This window comes from Pavona decussata, unplaced genomic scaffold (genome assembly GCF_977016875.1).
Source record: "Pavona decussata unplaced genomic scaffold, jaPavDecu1.1 SCAFFOLD_12, whole genome shotgun sequence".
Taxonomy (NCBI): domain Eukaryota; kingdom Metazoa; phylum Cnidaria; class Anthozoa; order Scleractinia; family Agariciidae; genus Pavona; species Pavona decussata.
Genome location: NW_028145435.1, coordinates 653112 through 676066, shown reverse-complemented (window position 1 = coordinate 676066; position 22955 = coordinate 653112). Strand labels below are relative to the sequence as shown.

At 35.0% G+C, this 22955-nt stretch overlaps 1 protein-coding gene across 5 annotated transcripts in view; it reads right to left on the bottom strand.

Annotated features, from left to right (window-relative positions):
• LOC146487925 (uncharacterized) overlaps positions 1-22955 on the bottom strand; it is a 44354-nt gene that overhangs the window by 19877 nt on the left and 1522 nt on the right. For 2 of the 5 annotated variants that reach the window (XM_085125613.1, XM_085125583.1), the window contains exons 2-5: positions 3738-3868; positions 3244-3273; positions 2933-2974; positions 2285-2326 (exon numbers count right to left, since the gene is read on the bottom strand). In XM_085125613.1, coding sequence (XP_084981739.1) covers positions 2285-2326; positions 2933-2974; positions 3244-3273; positions 3738-3840 — 217 coding nt within the window. In that variant the 5' untranslated portion in view covers positions 3841-3868. Of the gene's footprint in view, positions 1-2284; positions 2327-2932; positions 2975-3243; positions 3274-3737; positions 3869-6729; positions 6880-18947; positions 19096-20447; positions 20772-22955 lie in introns of those variants that run through there. The other 3 variants (XM_085125591.1, XM_085125600.1, XM_085125604.1) reach the window with 3 other exon arrangements.

Below are 22955 nucleotides of genomic sequence, written 5' to 3'. Positions count from 1 at the left end.
AACAAACTTTGCTTGAACAAACAAACCAGCAATAAATTAAAACAAGTGCCGCAATATTATAATCCTCAACAGCAGGTTTAAATTAGGAAAACTAAATTCTTTCCGATAATGCATTTTCATCATTAATGTGTGCATTGTCCGCTATCAATTGGAATCGGAAATGGAACAGTGTTGACAGGACTCGCCTCCCACCAATGTGGGCAGGGTTCGATCCCAGGACTCGGCGTCGCATGTGGGTTAAGTTTATTGTTGTTTCTCGTCTTTCTTCCGTGAGGTTTTTCTCAGTGTACCCCGGTTTTCCCCTCTCCTTAAAAACCAACATTTTCAAATTAAAATTCGATCTGGGATCTTAGGGCCACGGAGTTGTCAGTTGCAACATACTGTGAAAGTGTCATGCGTATTAAACAGGAAGCAGCGTGGTCGATACGCCTTTGGAATCAGCATCAGTAGCTTTACAAGCCAGTGTTTCCTTTTCTATTGTAACCTTGTCTTGGCTGGGCCTTACTTCACTTTTTAAGACCATGCAGGAGATGTAAAACTACGACATTATTAGAGAAATGGCAATAAAATGTAAAGACTTTTGAGGTGCGCAGCAGGAAGTGATCATGTAAAATAACATTAGAATGACGTCGTCTTTTCCAAACGGCGGCCATTTTTACTCCGCCATCCGAATTTCTTTATTTCCTTAAAATCTCACGCATCAAAAGACCCTTTGAGGTGCTTGAACACAGTTTGCGCGTGCTTCCCAAGTTTAATGTGTGACACTATTTTATGGTTGTGGTGGGCAAATACGACGTCGATAACACGATCCCTCAACATTATATCAAATGGCTCAAAAGTTGAGTTTTTTTGTCGTTAAAATAACTCAGCTTCTCGTTTGTGAACCTTTTTTTTTTCACCCAGCAAAGAAAGCGAGTTAACGAAGACCTAAGCCTTTTTTCATGCTTTTCATCTTTACTATGAAATCCTAATTAAAAACCACGTAGGCGCATTTGACCGAAACTCTGTGACTCGTTGTTTTAGTGGAAAGGAACTGTTTCCAAAGGAACCGAAACTGGACAAAACAGCAGTTTTTTAAAAGTGTAACTCGCCTACAAACAAAAACCGAAATCTAACAGAGGATATCTTGGCAAAACATCACGTGCAAAATCAATATTTGTAGGGGATGTCTCTGTCAAAATTATATGAAAGCAGCGACACTATGTCAATATTTTGTGACTTTTCTGGAGACAAAAAATGGAAAAAAAATCTATGAGTGCATTTTCTGAAAATAAAGGAAACTTATTATTTGAGTACCGTTAACAGCTCGCTGCGTTGCTACGGCAACGGTACCTAGCTCAACAACGAGTATCCAAATACATCCCTTCCTATGGTGATCTCGCATCATGCTAATTTCGGGCACACAGAAGTACGTAGTTTACAAATAACGTTTATTAACACCTGTATACTAGAAAACTGTGTCCGGCCACCTTAATTGACTAAACATTAACAAAGAGAAACACAAAAACATGATCAAATAGTAGTTAAAACAAATGATTTAACACCCTGAAAGTAAACGTTAGAAAGTCGATTTTTGACGAATGAGGCAAAATTTTTAAAACAACCCGCTTTTCTAAGTATGATAAAATGGTAAATTCAGTGGACACTCTTCTGCTACAGCAGACTATTTCCACATAAATTTCTGAAAAAATCGCAAGGTTTGGTGGCAAATGCTCAGATATTTAAAAATCCGAAACAGTGGTCATGTTTGTATTATGTATTGCTGTATTATTAACTTTAGGTTACGTTTAGTTAGATTGTCTGTACAGGAAAACGTAAAACCCAAGGTCTTTCTGACCTGATGTATTACTTTCTCCGAGATCACAGTTTATACCTGCACGGAATGACCTACTCCGGAGAAGAAGGTGAAATTTTTATTCTCTATTACATTGTATTGTATTGTATTGTATTGATGATAAACGCAGCAGGCCCTCACAATGTTTAGAAGTATCATTAACGTAGGATACTAAGACATTATGAACCCTTTTAATGTTGTAAATAACCGCAATGTTCAACGGCAATTTTAATAAAAAATACGAAAAGGTAAAACGGTTTTGCTTTAAGTGTATCACAAACAGGTGGAACAGTGTACATAAATGTTATAATGAGGTAAACTAACCATAAACTAACCATTAACTGAAAGTTTTAACATTCAGTTCATGAAATCCAGTTAAGTACCCGCTTTCCCGTTTTCCCCGAATTACACATTGGTGCCACTTAACCCTGAATGAGAGTAGTAACGTACCAGCTAACAGATCCTTTAGATGTTCCACAGTAGACTGGAGCTCTAAGAGATTAGAAAGGAGTATTAAACCTTGATAATAAACATTTTTGGTATAAGCTGTGCCAAAAGTTACACAACTCTTCGGTTTGAGCTAAAAGAAGAAAGGGATGTCAAAAACATTTATTAATGAGATGTCTTAGGTCTCACCAATCATTGTAATTTGTAGCGGGACAATTGTAATCTCTAGAAATGGAAATACTACCTTTCAGTTAGTTAGAATGCTAATTTTCATGCCCAACGGTCTGAGGGTGTGAATACGCGAGAAATCAGAAAATTTTGTATTGAGCTGACAAGGCCAAATAACATTTCTCTACTTAGACCTCGATAAAAAAAAAAAAGCGGATGTTTTATAACTGTTAGCAATAGGAAGATCATTAGGGCAAGAAATTTTAGGGCGTTTAAGTGCAACATAGCCGATGAGCAGAGATTTGATGGCATTTAACAAACTTGATTTGTGTGAAAAGCATTTGAGCGTGACTGCATGACAAGGGTGCAAGTTTTCTGTCTTGTATCTTAAAATTGGGTGTCTGCTAGGTTCGTTTGAAATGAAAAAAGAAAAAAAACAGTTTTCTACGGGATGAATAAACCTCAATTACAAATGTAACCAACCTTGGTTGTCACTCTTCAGTTTATTCAATTTTTTGGTTAGAGCTAAAAGAAGAAAAGGATATCAAAAACATAAATTGATGAGATGTTTTAATTCCTCTCCGTAATTGTGTAGACTTGAATTATTAATGAGTTTGAGAATTTTACAAACTTGATTTGTGTGGAAAGGAATTTGAGCGTGACTAAAAGGCTAGGGCGCAAACTTTTTGTCTGGTATCTTAGAAGCAGGGGGGGGGGGGGGGGGTTCTAGGTTCGTTTGGAATGAAAAAATATTTCTATGAGATGAATGAGCCTCAATTACAAAAGTAACCAACCTTGCTTTTCACTCTTCAGTTTCTGGATAACTGCGACGTTAGAAAGGAAGAAAAAAATCATTTTATTGAAGTGTATAAGTCTTAAAAACTAAAGTGATGACTGTAGACACTGTGAACCACAGATGAAAACATTTGTAAACTGTACATAACACTTAAAAAAAAAATTGGTAGGAGCTGGTAGGAGGTTAACTATAGTTGGCTACAAATGCGAGGCTGAGAATTTGAACAGGGGACTACCACAGAACAAATCCAGCTGGAAATCAGAACTCTGAACATCCGGTTTACAAGCGCGCGCGTCTAGCAACTCGCCACACTTCAACGCCCGCTTAGTTTTGATCTTTTACTCATTATGAGAATTAAAGAAAATATGTTTCCAATATCAGAAGAAAAGAACCTATCGCGAACTGTAAGAATAAAAAAAAAAAGAAAAAAGAAAAAGGAAAGAAATTTAAAAACATTTCGTGTAAAGCTCTAGTTTGGTTGGCCTCACTTACATTTTCTACACTTCTTAGAACACTTCTTAGCCCTTCCTGCGTCTGACGTAATAAGCATGTGCGCCATCAGGACACTTACAATGAGAATATAGGTAGCCTTCATAATGAACTACGAGATAACACGTCCAGATCTACAAAAGCAAAGCAGAAGGAAAAATATTAAGTAAAGCAGCCATATCTTGGCTTGTAGTACCTCCTTCCAAGAGTAAAGGTGCTAATTTTAAGGCGTATTATTCGACTCCTTAAAAAAGAATAAACTAATCAAAAGGAAAAGCAAAGCAGGTACACTACATTTGATCTGACGCCAGAAAACTCTCAAGAGATTTTGTTTCCCGGGGTGTAGGCAGAATTCATTGGGGTGTCCTAACACCAAATCCAAATTAAAGTGACCACCCTAACCAATCAGAGAAGACGTAAATACGACAATAGGGACCTTAAAAAGTTCTCGATGGTTTCTACTCATTTAGCTTGAGTAATTTGCCCGATCTATCCAGGAGCTTACGCCGCAGGGGCGGCATTAAAGTTGAGAAAGAGAAAGGTAAATTGATCATTTCGGGTTCACGTTCTCCATAAAACCTTAAATGTGGTCATTTCACGTTGTCGTTTTGCAGAGGACGGCAAAGAAATGCACCAAAGTTTTTAACGCACGTGCAGAGCCAGTGTTTTGCTTATTAAAACTATTGTTTTCTGACGTTTTTGTTGGTGTCGTCGTCGTCGCTACTTAAGGTCCCTAATACACCAATTGGTTTAGAAAGTGGCGCGAGTTTAATTTGCTATCCATTCACAATACGTGGTGAAGCAAACGTGAATTACTCTCGACACACAATGGAAAAGCGCTGGAATCTAGGCTTTACTGTAACGGAGTGAGTAAATTATGAGTGAGTAACAGACATAGACTGGAGAAAGAAAGAGACCAGTAAGGGAAGTTTGATATAAAATTGAATTGAAAAGGCTGCTTCACAACTCTAAGCGTCTTGTTCTATTTTTATATTATTACTAAGAAGATCTGTCATGCATTTACCAAAGCCAAGGGAAAAAATTAATTTATTTATGCAGACATAATAAGTTTAATTAGGATCTAGAATCATGAGTTAAAAGAGGATCAACGAATTCAGCTTTCCACACAAATTAGTTGGTAAGAGTTAAACCAGAACCCAGAGAACGAAACTTCTGTTTTCTTCAAATGATGCACGTGAACATCTTCTCCATCATCAACCTTAATTAATTTAGACGTATTTTTTCAGGCTTTTAAAGAAAAGAAACAACAATATTTTAAAAACACATTGTGTTTCACGACAATGAGATGGGGTGTTACGCCGCAAATTGCAACAACTAACGCAAAAATGTAACATAAACGCGAAATGTAACAACTTTTGACGCAAAATGTAACATTAACCCGAAAGGTAACAACTGCTGACGCTAAATGTAACAATTTCTTTAACGCGAATTGCAACAATTTTTTGACGCAAAATGTAACAACTTCTTTAACGCGAAATGTTGCCACGCAAAATGTAGCAACTCTGGTCTTGAAATATAACTGAAGGATATTTAACCTTCTTGTCAAAACAACTTCTTGTTCAAAACAATTTATAACTGTGAATAGTTCTGTGAATGATCAAAATTAATTTATCCACGAATATATGTGCTATGGCAACGACTTAAGCATTTGTATGTAGTTTAAAATTTGGTAAATATGGAAAATTACCGACAATTCTCTGGAAAATTGCATTTAATTTCTATGCGACTTGCAGGTTGGTTACTCACCACATGTTTGTTTTCAGCTGACATTTTGACTGTTTGTTCGTCCTCTCAGTTCCTCTTGGGTTTTAAAATTATTATCCTCATTAGCCCTATTAGTCGGCTGCTTTCTCGACATATGGCGTTTGTCGAAATATTCAATAAATACAACAATTAGTTTCCTTCAAATTCTCGCTTGTTTTTCTGAAAGAAGTTGGCCATCCCATTTCCCGTCGAAAAATACCTAGGTTGTAGCACAGGGTTTGAGTCCTTATTACACATTGGTTTACATGGAAGAGCGTACGTACAGTCGGTCGGTCGGACGCAAGTGACGTCATAACCAAACCAAAATTTCTCGCACTGAAGGGTTTACCAAAATCTCTTAGCTATGGCGCTCCGCGAGCGCACAGCCCCGCTAATAATTACTGCTGGTGGCTTTGACGATTCTGGACTGCTAACCGTGGAGATCACGGTCTCAAATAATGACACCACATTATTCCACTTGGTAGTTTAAGGTCATTACCCAAAAAAAGAACCTACATTCAGAAATTCAATCTGAAAACGTTTTCTCCTGCGTTCTATTGTTACAAACAAACGCAATTACCAAACCTCTTTAAACAGCATTGATTACACAAAGAAAGGAAAGTATAGGAGATGTACAATCCCAGTTTTATGCCTTTTATTTCACCAACAAATTCTTTTATACCGTTTCCAAAGTCAATGAAAGCTTCCGTTTTTCAGAAGGAATAATTATTGCGCAGTAGCTACTACACACGATTCAAAATAAAATAAACTAATTTAGTTTCCCTCAAATATTAAATGTAACTCATGCAGTCGATGGGTTGTGACTCTGGTGTGTATTAAGAAAGGGAGAATGAAAGCTTTGTTTTTCGCAAGTAAAACAATTCCTTAGTTAAATTTTTCACTAGCTTTGTTTTCAGAATCTTAACGCTCTTCCATCATGATAAATCGCGCCCCAAGTTAAAGTTTAGAGTTCCATAAATTCGTTGGTTGTTTTTAATATCTAATTTTGATTGAGTCCTTAACTTCTGAATCATCTCCTATTTGTTTGTTGTTATCGCTCAAATACTAAAATGCCTTTATTTAGGTTTAAAAATTTGTGACCAGTTGTTGAAAAGGTACAACAAACTTTAACGGGAAATTTATCAATACCTTCTAAAACATTATCGCCAAAAAAATCATTAGGCTTGTACACAAAAGTCTGAAAAAAATCATAAAATAAACTGACACTTACTTCTTGATGAAGATTTTGAGTTTCCTCGATATTCGTTTAACTTTCCGAGAGAGATGCGACGCGGTAGTTTCTTGTTGAACTGAAAACAGTAACTGACGAAGGGTTCTTTTCTTCTATTCATCAAGTGCCCGTTGCTAGGCATTGATCCGAAAATACAATTTCAATCTCAAATGCGTTCCTTCAGGCGCTTTATTTTTAATAAAGAACACAAACTGAAGTAATAATTCCCATCGCCAATTACTCAATGTAATTAAATTGTGCAAAGAACTGTCAGTGATCAAACGCCTCCACAACACGTTTGCAAGAAAAGTTTGTAATCTATTCAGACTGATTAGTTGATTTTGATGAAATTCTTTACCATTTTGGTGGATTTTCACTAACAATCTCAGCGATCTTCATTATCGATCGCGCCACGTGTTGAGACGTTTCAGCAATCTAAACTTACTTCTTATATTTTCCGTTTTCTTTTAAAATTACTTTGGAACAAAATCTCTAATTCATTAGCTGTTGCCGCTAAAATGATTGAATGTATTTATTCACATCCAAAAATTTGTGAGGTTGTTGGACATCTAGCCTCAATTCTACGGGAAATGATTACCTTCTAATAACTTTTCGCCAAAAAGCTCACTGCGTCTTTTAAAGATACAAAGCAGTGTTGCACTATTCTGATAATCCACGAGCTGGGACTTGCCCCTGTATGAAGATTCGAATTTCTTGGATATTCTCTTTAGTTTCCACGAGAGTTGCGATTTCTGTCGGCTCCATTTGAACTGAAGGCGGGTGAACTTAATGTTCTATTCATTTATGAAATGTAATAGTCAAAGTTTCTGAACAGAAATTCAATCTCAAAACGTTTTCTCCTGGGCTCTATTGTTTCAAACAAACGCAATTACCAAACCTGTTTAAACAGCATTGATTACACAAAGAAAGGAAAGTACAATAGATGTACAATCCCAGTTTTATGCCTTTTATTTCACCAACAAATTCTTTTATACCGTTTCCAAAGTCAATGAAAGCTTCCGTTTTTCAGAAGGAATAATTTTGCGCAGTAGCTACTACACACGATTCAAAATAAAATAAACTAATTCAGCTTCCCTCAAATATTAATTGTAATTCATGCAGTCGATGGGTTGTGACTCTGGTGTGTATTAAGAGAGGGAGAATGAAAGCTTCGCTTTTTCGCAAGTAAAACAATTCCTTAGTTAAATTTTTCACTAGTTTTGTTTTCAGAATCTAAACGCTCTTCCATCATAATAAATCACACCCCGAGTTGAAGTTTAGAGTTCTATAAATTCGTTGGTTGTTTTAATATCTAATTTTGTTTGAGTCCTTAACTTCGAAATCGTCTCCAATTTGTTAGCTGTTATCGCTCAAATACTAAAATGCCTTTATTTAGGTTTAGAAATTTGTGACCAGTTGTTGAAAAGGTACAACAAACTTTAACGGGAAATAAATCAATACGTTCTAAAACATTATCGCCAAATAAATCATTAGGCTTGTAAACAATAGTCTGAAAAAAATCATAAAATAAACTGACACTTACTTCTTGATGAAGATTTTGAGTTTCCTCGATATTCGTTAAACTTTCCGAGAGAGATGCGACGCGGCAGTCTCTTGTTGAACTGAAAGCAGTAACTGACGAAGGCTTCTTTTCTTCTATTCATCAAGTGCCCGTTGCTAGGCATTGATCCGAAAATACAATTTCAATCTCAAATGCGTTCCTTCAGGCGCTTTATTTTTAATTAAGAAAACAAACTGAAGTAATAATTCCCATCGCCAATTACTCAATGTAATTAAATTGTGCAAAGAACTGTCAGTGATCAAACGCCTCCACAACACGTTTGCAAGAAAAGTTTGTAATCTATTCAAACTGATCAGTTGATTTTGATGAAATTCTTTACCATTTTGGTGGATTTTCACTAACAATCTCAGCGATCTTCATTATCGATCGCGCCACGTGTTGAGACGTTTCAGCAATCTAAACTTACTTCTTATATTTTCCGTTTTCTTTTAAAATTACTTTGGAACAAAATCTCTAATTCATTAGCTGTTGCCGCTAAAATGATTGAATGTATTTATTCACATCCAAAAATTTGTGAGGTTGTTGGACATCTAGCCTCAATTCTACGGGAAATGATTACCTTCTAATAACTTTTCGCCAAAAAGCTCACTGCGTCTTTTAAAGATACAAAGCAGTGTTGCACTATTCTGATAATCCACGAGCTGGGACTTGCCCCTGTATAAAGATTCGAATTTCTTTGATATTCTCTTTAGTTTCTATGAGAGTTGCGATTTCTGTCGGCTCCATTTGAACTGAAGGCGGGTGAACTTAATGTTCTATTCATTTATGAAAAGTAATAGTCAAAGTTTCTGTACAGAAATTCAATCTCAAAACGTTTTCTCCTGCGCTCTATTGTTACAAACAAACGCAATTACCAAACCGTTTTAAACAGCATTGATTACACAAAGAAAGGAAAGTACAATAGATGTACAATCCCAGTTTTATGCCTTTTATTTCACCAACAAATTCTTTTATACCGTTTCCAAAGTCAATGAAAGCTTCCGTTTTTCAGAAGGAATAATTTTGCGCAGTAGCTACTACACACGATTCAAAATAAAATAAACTAATTCAGCTTCCCTCAAATATTAATTGTAATTCATGCAGTCGATGGGTTGTGACTCTGGTGTGTATTAAGAGAGGGAGAATGAAAGCTTCGCTTTTTCGCAAGTAAAACAATTCCTTAGTTAAATTTTTCACTAGTTTTGTTTTCAGAATCTAAACGCTCTTCCATCATAATAAATCACACCCCGAGTTGAAGTTTAGAGTTCTATAAATTCGTTGGTTGTTTTAATATCTAATTTTGTTTGAGTCCTTAACTTCGAAATCGTCTCCAATTTGTTAGCTGTTATCGCTCAAATACTAAAATGCCTTTATTTAGGTTTAGAAATTTGTGACCAGTTGTTGAAAAGGTACAACAAACTTTAACGGGAAATAAATCAATACGTTCTAAAACATTATCGCCAAATAAATCATTAGGCTTGTAAACAATAGTCTGAAAAAAATCATAAAATAAACTGACACTTACTTCTTGATGAAGATTTTGAGTTTCCTCGATATTCGTTAAACTTTCCGAGAGAGATGCGACGCGGCAGTCTCTTGTTGAACTGAAAGCAGTAACTGACGAAGGCTTCTTTTCTTCTATTCATCAAGTGCCCGTTGCTAGGCATTGATCCGAAAATACAATTTCAATCTCAAATGCGTTCCTTCAGGCGCTTTATTTTTAATTAAGAAAACAAACTGAAGTAATAATTCCCATCGCCAATTACTCAATGTAATTAAATTGTGCAAAGAACTGTCAGTGATCAAACGCCTCCACAACACGTTTGCAAGAAAAGTTTGTAATCTATTCAAACTGATCAGTTGATTTTGATGAAATTCTTTACCATTTTGGTGCATTTTCACTAACAATCTCAGCGATCTTCATTATCGATCGCGCCACGTGTTGAGACGTTTCAGCAATCTAAACTTACTTCTTATATTTTCCGTTTTCTTTTAAAATTACTTTGGAACAAAATCTCTAATTCATTAGCTGTTGCCGCTAAAATGATTGAATGTATTTATTCACATCCAAAAATTTGTGAGGTTGTTGGACATCTAGCCTCAATTCTACGGGAAATGATTACCTTCTAATAACTTTTCGCCAAAAAGCTCACTGCGTCTTTTAAAGATACAAAGCAGTGTTGCACTATTCTGATAATCCACGAGCTGGGACTTGCCCCTGTATAAAGATTCGAATTTCTTTGATATTCTCTTTAGTTTCTATGAGAGTTGCGATTTCTGTAGGCTCAATTTGAACTGAAGGCGGGTGAACTTAATGTTCTATTCATTTATGAAATGTAATAGTCAAAGTTTCTGTAAAGAAATTCAATCTCAAAACGTTTTCTCCTGCGCTCTATTGTTTCAAACAAACGCAATTACCAAACTTGTTTAAACAGCATTGATTACACAAAGAAAGGAAAGTACAATAGATGTACAATCCCAGTTTTATGCCTTTTATTTCACCAACAAATTCTTTTATACCGTTTCCAAAGTCAATGAAAGCTTCCGTTTTTCAGAAGGAATAATTTTGCGCAGTAGCTACTACACACGATTCAAAATAAAATAAACTAATTCAGCTTCCCTCAAATATTAATTGTAATTCATGCAGTCGATGGGTTGTGACTCTGGTGTGTATTAAGAGAGGGAGAATGAAAGCTTCGCTTTTTCGCAAGTAAAACAATTCCTTAGTTAAATTTTTCACTAGTTTTGTTTTCAGAATCTAAACGCTCTTCCATCATAATAAATCACACCCCGAGTTGAAGTTTAGAGTTCTATAAATTCGTTGGTTGTTTTAATATCTAATTTTGTTTGAGTCCTTAACTTCGAAATCGTCTCCAATTTGTTAGCTGTTATCGCTCAAATACTAAAATGCCTTTATTTAGGTTTAGAAATTTGTGACCAGTTGTTGAAAAGGTACAACAAACTTTAACGGGAAATAAATCAATACGTTCTAAAACATTATCGCCAAATAAATCATTAGGCTTGTGAACAATAGTCTGAAAAAAATTATAAAATAAACTGACACTTACTTCTTGATGAAGATTTTGAGTTTCCTCGATATTCGTTAAACTTTCCGAGAGAGATGCGACGCGGCAGTCTCTTGTTGAACTGAAAACTGTAACTGACGAAGGCTTCTTTTCTTCTATTCATCAAGTGCCCGTTGCTAGGCTTTGATCCGAAAATACAATTGCGTTCCTTCAGGCGCTTTATTTTTGATAAAGAACACAAACTAAAGTAATAATTCCCATCGCCAATTACTCAATGTAATTAAATTGTGCAAAGAACTGTCAGTTATCAAACGCCTCCACAACACATTGGCAAGAAAAGTTTGTAATCTATTCAGACTGATTAGTTGATTTTGATGAAATTCTTTACCATTTTGGTGGATTTTCACTAACAATCTCAGCGATCTTCATTATCGATCGCGTCACGTGTTGAGACTTTTCAGTAATCTCAATTTACTTTTAGTTTTTCCGTTTTATACTGAAATTTCGTTGCCACCCCATCTCCAATTCATTAGCTGTTGTCGGTAAAATAATTGAATGTTTTACTCACATCCAGAAAGTTGTGAGGTTGTTGTACATGTAGCCTAAATTCTAACGGGAAATAAACATCTTCTTAGAACTTATCGCCAAATAACTCACTGCGCATTTTAAAGAGACAAATTACTGTTGCACTATTCTGATAATCCACGAGCTGGGACTTGCCCCTGTATAAAGATTCGAATTTCTTTGATATTCTCTTTAGTTTCTATGAGAGTTGCGATTTCTGTCGGCTCCATTTGAACTGAAGGCGGGTGAACTTAATGTTCTATTCATTTATGAAATGTAATAGTCAAAGTTTCTGTAAAGAAATTCAATCTCAAAACGTTTTCTCTTGCGCTCTATTGTTTCAAACAAACGCAATTACCAAACCTGTTTAAACAGCATTGATTACACAAAGAAAGGAAAGTACAATAGATGTACAATCCCAGTTTTATGCCTTTTATTTCACCAACAAATTCTTTTATACCGTTTCCAAAGTCAATGAAAGCTTCCGTTTTTCAGAAGGAATAATTTTGCGCAGTAGCTACTACACACGATTCAAAATAAAATAAACTAATTCAGCTTCCCTCAAATATTAATTGTAATTCATGCAGTCGATGGGTTGTGACTCTGGTGTGTATTAAGAGAGGGAGAATGAAAGCTTCGCTTTTTCGCAAGTAAAACAATTCCTTAGTTAAATTTTTCACTAGTTTTGTTTTCAGAATCTAAACGCTCTTCCATCATAATAAATCACACCCCGAGTTGAAGTTTAGAGTTCTATAAATTCGTTGGTTGTTTTAATATCTAATTTTGTTTGAGTCCTTAACTTCGAAATCGTCTCCAATTTGTTAGCTGTTATCGCTCAAATACTAAAATGCCTTTATTAAGGTTTAGAAATTTGTGACCAGTTGTTGAAAAGGTACAACAAACTTTAACGGGAAATAAATCAATACGTTCTAAAACATTATCGCCAAATAAATCATTAGGCTTGTAAACAATAGTCTGAAAAAAATCATAAAATAAACTGACACTTACTTCTTGATGAAGATTTTGAGTTTCCTCGATATTCGTTAAACTTTCCGAGAGAGATGCGACGCGGCAGTCTCTTGTTGAACTGAAAGCAGTAACTGACGAAGGCTTCTTTTCTTCTATTCATCAAGTGCCCGTTGCTAGGCATTGATCCGAAAATACAATTTCAATCTCAAATGCGTTCCTTCAGGCGCTTTATTTTTAATTAAGAAAACAAACTGAAGTAATAATTCCCATCGCCAATTACTCAATGTAATTAAATTGTGCAAAGAACTGTCAGTGATCAAACGCCTCCACAACACGTTTGCAAGAAAAGTTTGTAATCTATTCAAACTGATCAGTTGATTTTGATGAAATTCTTTACCATTTTGGTGCATTTTCACTAACAATCTCAGCGATCTTCATTATCGATCGCGCCACGTGTTGAGACGTTTCAGCAATCTAAACTTACTTCTTATATTTTCCGTTTTCTTTTAAAATTACTTTGGAACAAAATCTCTAATTCATTAGCTGTTGCCGCTAAAATGATTGAATGTATTTATTCACATCCAAAAATTTGTGAGGTTGTTGGACATCTAGCCTCAATTCTACGGGAAATGATTACCTTCTAATAACTTTTCGCCAAAAAGCTCACTGCGTCTTTTAAAGATACAAAGCAGTGTTGCACTATTCTGATAATCCACGAGCTGGGACTTGCCCCTGTATAAAGATTCGAATTTCTTTGATATTCTCTTTAGTTTCTATGAGAGTTGCGATTTCTGTCGGCTCCATTTGAACTGAAGGCGGGTGAACTTAATGTTCTATTCATTTATGAAAAGTAATAGTCAAAGTTTCTGTACAGAAATTCAATCTCAAAACGTTTTCTCCTGCGCTCTATTGTTACAAACAAACGCAATTACCAAACCGTTTTAAACAGCATTGATTACACAAAGAAAGGAAAGTACAATAGATGTACAATCCCAGTTTTATGCCTTTTATTTCACCAACAAATTCTTTTATACCGTTTCCAAAGTCAATGAAAGCTTCCGTTTTTCAGAAGGAATAATTTTGCGCAGTAGCTACTACACACGATTCAAAATAAAATAAACTAATTCAGCTTCCCTCAAATATTAATTGTAATTCATGCAGTCGATGGGTTGTGACTCTGGTGTGTATTAAGAGAGGGAGAATGAAAGCTTCGCTTTTTCGCAAGTAAAACAATTCCTTAGTTAAATTTTTCACTAGTTTTGTTTTCAGAATCTAAACGCTCTTCCATCATAATAAATCACACCCCGAGTTGAAGTTTAGAGTTCTATAAATTCGTTGGTTGTTTTAATATCTAATTTTGTTTGAGTCCTTAACTTCGAAATCGTCTCCAATTTGTTAGCTGTTATCGCTCAAATACTAAAATGCCTTTATTTAGGTTTAGAAATTTGTGACCAGTTGTTGAAAAGGTACAACAAACTTTAACGGGAAATAAATCAATACGTTCTAAAACATTATCGCCAAATAAATCATTAGGCTTGTAAACAATAGTCTGAAAAAAATCATAAAATAAACTGACACTTACTTCTTGATGAAGATTTTGAGTTTCCTCGATATTCGTTAAACTTTCCGAGAGAGATGCGACGCGGCAGTCTCTTGTTGAACTGAAAGCAGTAACTGACGAAGGCTTCTTTTCTTCTATTCATCAAGTGCCCGTTGCTAGGCATTGATCCGAAAATACAATTTCAATCTCAAATGCGTTCCTTCAGGCGCTTTATTTTTAATTAAGAAAACAAACTGAAGTAATAATTCCCATCGCCAATTACTCAATGTAATTAAATTGTGCAAAGAACTGTCAGTGATCAAACGCCTCCACAACACGTTTGCAAGAAAAGTTTGTAATCTATTCAAACTGATCAGTTGATTTTGATGAAATTCTTTACCATTTTGGTGCATTTTCACTAACAATCTCAGCGATCTTCATTATCGATCGCGCCACGTGTTGAGACGTTTCAGCAATCTAAACTTACTTCTTATATTTTCCGTTTTCTTTTAAAATTACTTTGGAACAAAATCTCTAATTCATTAGCTGTTGCCGCTAAAATGATTGAATGTATTTATTCACATCCAAAAATTTGTGAGGTTGTTGGACATCTAGCCTCAATTCTACGGGAAATGATTACCTTCTAATAACTTTTCGCCAAAAAGCTCACTGCGTCTTTTAAAGATACAAAGCAGTGTTGCACTATTCTGATAATCCACGAGCTGGGACTTGCCCCTGTATAAAGATTCGAATTTCTTTGATATTCTCTTTAGTTTCTATGAGAGTTGCGATTTCTGTAGGCTCAATTTGAACTGAAGGCGGGTGAACTTAATGTTCTATTCATTTATGAAATGTAATAGTCAAAGTTTCTGTAAAGAAATTCAATCTCAAAACGTTTTCTCCTGCGCTCTATTGTTTCAAACAAACGCAATTACCAAACTTGTTTAAACAGCATTGATTACACAAAGAAAGGAAAGTACAATAGATGTACAATCCCAGTTTTATGCCTTTTATTTCACCAACAAATTCTTTTATACCGTTTCCAAAGTCAATGAAAGCTTCCGTTTTTCAGAAGGAATAATTTTGCGCAGTAGCTACTACACACGATTCAAAATAAAATAAACTAATTCAGCTTCCCTCAAATATTAATTGTAATTCATGCAGTCGATGGGTTGTGACTCTGGTGTGTATTAAGAGAGGGAGAATGAAAGCTTCGCTTTTTCGCAAGTAAAACAATTCCTTAGTTAAATTTTTCACTAGTTTTGTTTTCAGAATCTAAACGCTCTTCCATCATAATAAATCACACCCCGAGTTGAAGTTTAGAGTTCTATAAATTCGTTGGTTGTTTTAATATCTAATTTTGTTTGAGTCCTTAACTTCGAAATCGTCTCCAATTTGTTAGCTGTTATCGCTCAAATACTAAAATGCCTTTATTTAGGTTTAGAAATTTGTGACCAGTTGTTGAAAAGGTACAACAAACTTTAACGGGAAATAAATCAATACGTTCTAAAACATTATCGCCAAATAAATCATTAGGCTTGTGAACAATAGTCTGAAAAAAATTATAAAATAAACTGACACTTACTTCTTGATGAAGATTTTGAGTTTCCTCGATATTCGTTAAACTTTCCGAGAGAGATGCGACGCGGCAGTCTCTTGTTGAACTGAAAACTGTAACTGACGAAGGCTTCTTTTCTTCTATTCATCAAGTGCCCGTTGCTAGGCTTTGATCCGAAAATACAATTGCGTTCCTTCAGGCGCTTTATTTTTGATAAAGAACACAAACTAAAGTAATAATTCCCATCGCCAATTACTCAATGTAATTAAATTGTGCAAAGAACTGTCAGTTATCAAACGCCTCCACAACACATTGGCAAGAAAAGTTTGTAATCTATTCAGACTGATTAGTTGATTTTGATGAAATTCTTTACCATTTTGGTGGATTTTCACTAACAATCTCAGCGATCTTCATTATCGATCGCGTCACGTGTTGAGACTTTTCAGTAATCTCAATTTACTTTTAGTTTTTCCGTTTTATACTGAAATTTCGTTGCCACCCCATCTCCAATTCATTAGCTGTTGTCGGTAAAATAATTGAATGTTTTACTCACATCCAGAAAGTTGTGAGGTTGTTGTACATGTAGCCTAAATTCTAACGGGAAATAAACATCTTCTTAGAACTTATCGCCAAATAACTCACTGCGCATTTTAAAGAGACAAATTACTGTTGCACTATTCTGATAATCCACGAGCTGGGACTTGCCCCTGTATAAAGATTCGAATTTCTTTGATATTCTCTTTAGTTTCTATGAGAGTTGCGATTTCTGTCGGCTCCATTTGAACTGAAGGCGGGTGAACTTAATGTTCTATTCATTTATGAAATGTAATAGTCAAAGTTTCTGTAAAGAAATTCAATCTCAAAACGTTTTCTCTTGCGCTCTATTGTTTCAAACAAACGCAATTACCAAACCTGTTTAAACAGCATTGATTACACAAAGAAAGGAAAGTACAATAGATGTACAATCCCAGTTTTATGCCTTTTATTTCACCAACAAATTCTTTTATACCGTTTCCAAAGTCAATGAAAGCTTCCGTTTTTCAGAAGGAATAATTTTGCGCAGTAGCTACTACACACGATTCAAAATAAAATAAACTAATTCAGCTTCCCTCAAATATTAATTGTAATTCATGCAGTCGATGGGTTGTGACTCTGGTGTGTATTAAGAGAGGGAGAATGAAAGCTTCGCTTTTTCGCAAGTAAAACAATTCCTTAGTTAAATTTTTCACTAGTTTTGTTTTCAGAATCTAAACGCTCTTCCATCATAATAAATCACACCCCGAGTTGAAGTTTAGAGTTCTATAAATTCGTTGGTTGTTTTAATATCTAATTTTGTTTGAGTCCTTAACTTCGAAATCGTCTCCAATTTGTTAGCTGTTATCGCTCAAATACTAAAATGCCTTTATTAAGGTTTAGAAATTTGTGACCAGTTGTTGAAAAGGTACAACAAACTTTAACGGGAAATAAATCAATACGTTCTAAAACATTATCGCCAAATAAATCATTAGGCTTGTAAACAATAGTCTGAAAAAAATCATAAAATAAACTGACACTTACTTCTTGATGAAGATTTTGAGTTTCCTCGATATTCGTTAAACTTTCCGAGAGAGATGCGACGCGGCAGTCTCTTGTTGAACTGAAAGCAGTAACTGACGAAGGCTTCTTTTCTTCTATTCATCAAGTGCCCGTTGCTAGGCATTGATCCGAAAATACAATTTCAATCTCAAATGCGTTCCTTCAGGCGCTTTATTTTTAATTAAGAAAACAAACTGAAGTAATAATTCCCATCGCCAATTACTCAATGTAATTAAATTGTGCAAAGAACTGTCAGTGATCAAACGCCTCCACAACACGTTTGCAAGAAAAGTTTGTAATCTATTCAAACTGATCAGTTGATTTTGATGAAATTCTTTACCATTTTGGTGCATTTTCACTAACAATCTCAGCGATCTTCATTATCGATCGCGCCACGTGTTGAGACGTTTCAGCAATCTTAACTTACTTCTTATATTTTCCGTTTTCTTTTAAAATTACTTTGGAACAAAATCTCTAATTCATTAGCTGTTGCCGCTAAAATGATTGAATGTATTTATTCACATCCAAAAATTTGTGAGGTTGTTGGACATCTAGCCTCAATTCTACGGGAAATGATTACCTTCTAATAACTTTTCGCCAAAAAGCTCACTGCGTCTTTTAAAGAGACAAAGCAGTGTTGCACTATTCTGATAATCCACGAGCTGGGACTTGCCCCTGTATAAAGATTCGAATTTCTTTGATATTCTCTTTAGTTTCTATGAGAGTTACGATTTTTGTAAGCTCCATTTCAACTGAAGGCGGGTGAATTTAATGTTCTATTCATTTATGAAATGTAATAGTCAAAGTTTCTGTACAGAAATTCAATCTCAAAACGTTTTCTCCTGCGCTCTATTGTTAAAAACAAACGCAATTACCAAACCTGTTTAAACAGCATTGATTACACAAAGAAAGGAAGGTATAGTAGATGTACAATCCCAGTTTTATGCCTTTTATTTCACGAACAAATTCTTTAATACCGTTTCCAAAGTCAATGAAAGCTCCCGTTTTTCAGAAGGAATAATTATTGCGCAGTAGCTACTACACACGATTCAAAATAAAATAAACTAATTCAGCTTCCCTCAAATATTAATTGTAACTCATGCAGTCGATTGGTTGTGACTCTGGTGTGTATTAAGAAAGGGAGAATAAAAGCTTTGTTTTTCGCAACTAAATCAATTCCTTAGTTAAATGTTTCTAATTTTGTTTGAGTCCTTAACTTCTAAATCGTTTCCAATTTGTTAGCTGTTATCGCTCAAATACTAAAATGCCTTTATTTAGGTTTAAAAATTTGTGACCAGTTGTTGGAAAGGTACAACAAACTTTAACGGGAAATTTATCAATACCTTTTAAAACATTATCGCCAAATAAATCATTAGGCTTGTAAACAATAGTCTGAAAAAAATCATAAAATAAACTGACACTTACTTCTTGATGAAGATTTTGAGTTTCCTCAATATTCGTTTAACTTTCCGAGAGAGATGCGACGCGGTAGTCTCTTGTTGAACTGAAAACAGTAACTGACGAAGGCTTCTTTTCTTCTATTCATCAAGTGCCCGTTGCTAGGCATTGATCCGAAAATACAATTTCAATCTCAAATGCGTTCCTTCAGGCGCTTTATTTTTAATTAAGAAAACAAACTGAAGTAATAATTCCCATCGCCAATTACTCAATGTAATGAAATTGTGCAAAGAACTGTCAGTGATCAAACGCCTCCACAACGCGTTTGCAAGAAACGTTTGTAATCTATTCAGACTGATCAGTTGATTTTGATGAAATTCTTTACCATTTTGGTGCATTTTCACTAACAATCTCAGCGATCTTCATTATCGATCGCGCCACGTGTTGAGACGTTTCAGCAATCTTAACTTACTTCTTATATTTTCCGTTTTCTTTTAAAATAACTTTGGAACCAAATCTCGAATTCATTAGCTGTTGCCGCTAAAATAATTGAATGTATTTTTTCACATCCAGAAATTTGTGAGGTTGTTGGACATCTAGCCTCAATTCTTCGGGAAATGATTACTTTCTGATATTTTTTTGCCAAAAAACTAACTGCGTCTATTAAAGAGACAAAGGAGTGTTGCACTATTCTGATAATCCACGAGCTGGGACTTTTCCCCTGTATGATGATTCGAATTTCTTTGATATTCTCTTAGCTTTAGTTTCCATGAGAGTTGCGATTTCTGTAGGCTCCGATTGAACTGAAGGCGGGTGATCTTAATGTTCTATTCATTTATGAAATGTAATAGCCAAAGTTCCTGTACAGAAATTTAATCTCAAAACGTTTTCTCCTGCGCTCTATTGTTACAAACAAACGCAATTACCAAACTGTTTCAAACAGCATTGATTGCACAAAGAAAGGAAAGTATAGTAGATATACAATCCCAGTTTTATGCCTTTTATTTCACCAACAAATTCTTTTATAACGTTTCAAAAGTCAAGGGAAGCTTACGTTTTTTACATGGAATAATTTTGCGCAGTAGCTACTACACACGATTCAAACTAGAATATAAACGTATTCAGCTTCCCTCAAATACTAGTTGTAAAGCATGTAGGCGAGGGGTTATTAGTTTGGTGTGTATTAAGAAACAGAGAACGAAAGCTTTCTTTTTTATCATAATAAATCATAATAAATCCTGCCCCAAGTTGAAGTTTAGAGTTCTATAAATTCGTTGGTTGTTTTATTGAATATCTAATTTTGTTTGAGTTCTTAACTTCTAAATCGTCTCCAATTTGTTAGCTGTTATCGCTAAAATACTAAAATGCCTTTATTTAGGTTTAGAAATTTGTGACTGGTTGTTGGAAAGGTACAACAGATTCTAACGGGAAATTATTGAATACCTTGTAAGACATTATCGCAAATAAATCATTAGGCTTGTAAACAATTAATGCTCTGAAAAATCAAAAAAATTAACTGAGACTTACTTCTGGATGACGAATTTGAGTGTCCTCAATATTCGTTTTACTTTTCGAGAGAGTTGCGACGCGGTAGTCTCTTGTTGAACTGAAAAGCAGTAACTGACGAAGAGTTCTATTCTTCTATTCATAAATTGCCCGTTGAGAGGCATAAATTCGAAAATAAAATGTCAATCTTAAATGCGTTCCTTCAGGCGCTTTACTTTTATCAATTAAAGAAACCAATGTGAAGTAATAATGCCCATCGCTCTTTACTCAATGTAATTAAATTGTGCAAAGAACTGTCAGTATTCAAACGCCTCCACAACACGTTGGCAAGAAAAGTTTGTAATCTATTTAGACTGATCAGTTGATTTTCATGATATTCTTTACCATTTTGGTGCATTTTCACAAACAATCTCAGCCATGTTCGTTATCAATCGCGCCACGAGTTCAAATGTTTCAGCAATCTGAATTCACTTCTTATTTTTCCCTTTTCTACTGAAATTTCTTTGCCACCCCATCTCCAATTCATTAGCTGTTGTCGGTAAAATAATTGAATGTATTTACACACATCCAGAAATTTGTGAGGTTGTTGGCCATGTAGCCTAAATTCTAACGGGAAATAAACACCTTCTGAGAACTTATCGCCAAATAACTCACTGCGCATTTCAAAGAGACAAAGTAGTGTCGCACTAATCTGATAATCCACGAGCTGGGACGCCTCCACAACACGTTTGCAAGAAACGTTTGTAATCTATTCAAACTGATCAGTTGATTTTGATGAAATTCCTTACCATTTTGGTGCATTTTCACTAACAATCTCAGCGATCTTCATTATCGATCGCGCTACGTGTTGAGACGTTTCAGCAATCTAATCTTACTTCTTATATTTTCCGTTTTCTTTTACAATTACTTTGCAACCAAATCTCTAATTCATTAGCTGTTGCCGCTAAAATGATTGAATGTATTTATTCACATCCAGAAATTTGTGAGGTTGTTGGACATCTAGCCTCAATTCTACGGGAAATGATTACCTTCTGATAACTTTTCGCCAAAAAACTCACTGCGTCTTTTAAAGAGACAAAGCAGTTTTGCGCTATTCTGATAATCCACTAGCTGGGACTTGCCCCTGTATGAAGATTCGAATTTCTTTGATATTCTCTTTAGTTTCCATGAGAGTTGCGATTTCTGTAGGCTCCATTTGAACTGAAGGCGGGTGAACTTAATGTTCTATTCATTTATGAAAAGTAATAAATTGTCAAAGTTTCTATAACAGAAATTCAATCTCAAAACGTTTTCTCCTGCGCTCTATTGTTACAAACAAACGCAATTACCAAACCGTTTTAAACAGCATTGATTACACAAAGAAAGGGAAATATTAAAGCTTTACAATCCCAGTTTTATGCCTTTTATTTCACCAACAAATTCTTTTATAACGTTTCAAAAGTCAAGGGAAGCTTACGTTTTTGACATGGAATAATTTTGCGCAGTAGCTACTACACACGATTCAAACTAGAATATAAACGACTACAGCTTTCCTCAAATATTTATTGAGAGGATGCAGCCGAAGTATTGTTACTCTGGTGTGTTTTAAGAAACAGAAACGCTTTTTTTTGCAGGTAAAACAATTTTTGTAGTTAAAATTTTCACTAGTCTTGTTTTTCAGAATCTCCACTGTCTACCATCATAATAAATCGCGCCGGAAGTTGACGTTTAGAATTCTATAAATTCGTTGGTTGTTTTTTTGAATATCTAATTTGTTTGAGTTCTTTACTTCTAAATTGTCTCCAATTTGTTAGCTGTTATCGCTCAAATACTAAATGCCTTTATTTAGGTTTAAAAATTTGTGACTGGTTTTTGGAAAGGTACAACAAACTTTAACGGGAAATTTATCAATACCTCTTAAAACATTATCGCCAAATAAATCATTAGGCTTGTAAACAATAATCTGAAAAAAAAAAACAAAATAAACTGACACTTACTTCTTGATGAAGATTTTGAGTTTCCTCAATATTCGTTTAACTTTCCGAGAGAGATGCGACGCGGTAGTCTCTTGTTGAACTGAAAACAGTAACTGACGAAGGCTTCTTTTCTTCTATTCATCAAGTGTCCGTTGCTAGGCATTGATCCGAAAATACAATTTCAATCTCAAATGCGTTCCTTCAGGCGCTTTATTTTTAATAAAGAACACAAACTGAAGTAATAATTCCCATCGCCAATTACTCAATGTAATTAAATTGTGCAAAGAACTGTTAGTGATCAAACGCCTCCACAACACGTTTGCAAGAAACGTTTGTAATCTATTCAGACTGGTCAGTTGATTTTGATGAAATTCTTTACCATTTTGGTGCATTTTCACTAACAATCTCAGCGATCTTCATTATCGATCGCGCTACGTGTTGAGACGTTTCAGCAATCTAATCTTACTTCTTATATTTTCCGTTTTCTTTTACAATTACTTTGCAACCAAATCTCTAATTCATTAGCTGTTGCCGCTAAAATGATTGAATGTATTTATTCACATCCAGAAATTTG